General features: G+C 54.2%; 1 protein-coding gene across 1 annotated transcript in view; it reads left to right on the top strand.

Moving 5' to 3' along the window:
* Positions 1-441, top strand: part of EMH_0087050 (uncharacterized protein) — a gene marked incomplete at both ends in the record, with an annotated part of 735 nt that extends 294 nt beyond the window's left edge. Inside the window, one exon of the mRNA XM_013501108.1 lies at positions 3-441. Within this exon, the coding sequence (XP_013356562.1) occupies positions 3-441 (439 nt within the window). The remainder of the gene's footprint in view (positions 1-2) is intronic.
* Positions 442-839: the final 398 nt, after the last annotated feature.

Raw genomic sequence — 839 nt, 5'->3', positions numbered from 1 at the left:
AGCAGCAGCAGCAGCACCAACAACAACAACAGCAGCAGCAGCAGCAGCAGCAGCAGCAGCAACAGCAGCAGCAGCATTAGTATAAACAAGAACAATAACAGCATCATCATCATCATCAGCAGCACCACCACCAGCAGCGACAACAGCATCACCAGCATCACCAGCATCACCAGCAGCAGCATCATCAGCAACAGCAGCAGCAGCAGCAGCAGCAGCAGCAGCAACAGCAGCATCATCATCAGCAGCAACAGCAGCATCACCAGCAGCATCATCAACATCACCAGCAGCAGCAGCAACAGCAGCAGCATCATCATCAGCATCACCAGCATCACCAGCAACAACAGCAGCAGCAGCAGCAGCAGCAACAGCAACAGCAGCAGCAGCAGCAGCAGCAGCAGCAGCAACTTACATAATCAACAAGCTGATGGGTGTCTGCAATAGCCAGCCGGGAGAAGCTCACATCAAAATCTAACTGCTGCTGCTCACCACCCTCACCCTGCAGCAGCAGCAGCAGCAGCAGCAGCAGCAGCAGCAGTAGCAGCAGGAGCAGCAGCAGCAGCAGAAGGAGTAGCAGCAGCAGCAGCAGCAGGAGTAGCAGCAGAAGGAGTAGAAGCAGCAGAAGCACAAGTAGCAGCAGCAGGAGCAGCAGCAGAAGCAGCAGCAGCAACAGAAGAAGAAGTAAGAGGAGGAATAGTACTACAAAAGGATAGTATGTGCTGCAGCAGCAGCAGCAGCAGCAGCTATTGCTGCTGCTGCTGCTGCTGCTGCTGCTGTATTTGTGCTGCTGGTGATACAGATACAACCGCTAAGGCTGCTACTATTGCTGCTGCTGCTGCTGC

Source organism: Eimeria mitis, genomic scaffold, assembly GCF_000499745.2.
Source record: "Eimeria mitis Houghton genomic scaffold, Emh_scaff6323, whole genome shotgun sequence".
NCBI lineage: Eukaryota > Apicomplexa > Conoidasida > Eucoccidiorida > Eimeriidae > Eimeria > Eimeria mitis.
Note: the sequence above shows the minus strand (reverse complement) of the source record. Positions and strands in the feature narration are given on the sequence as shown.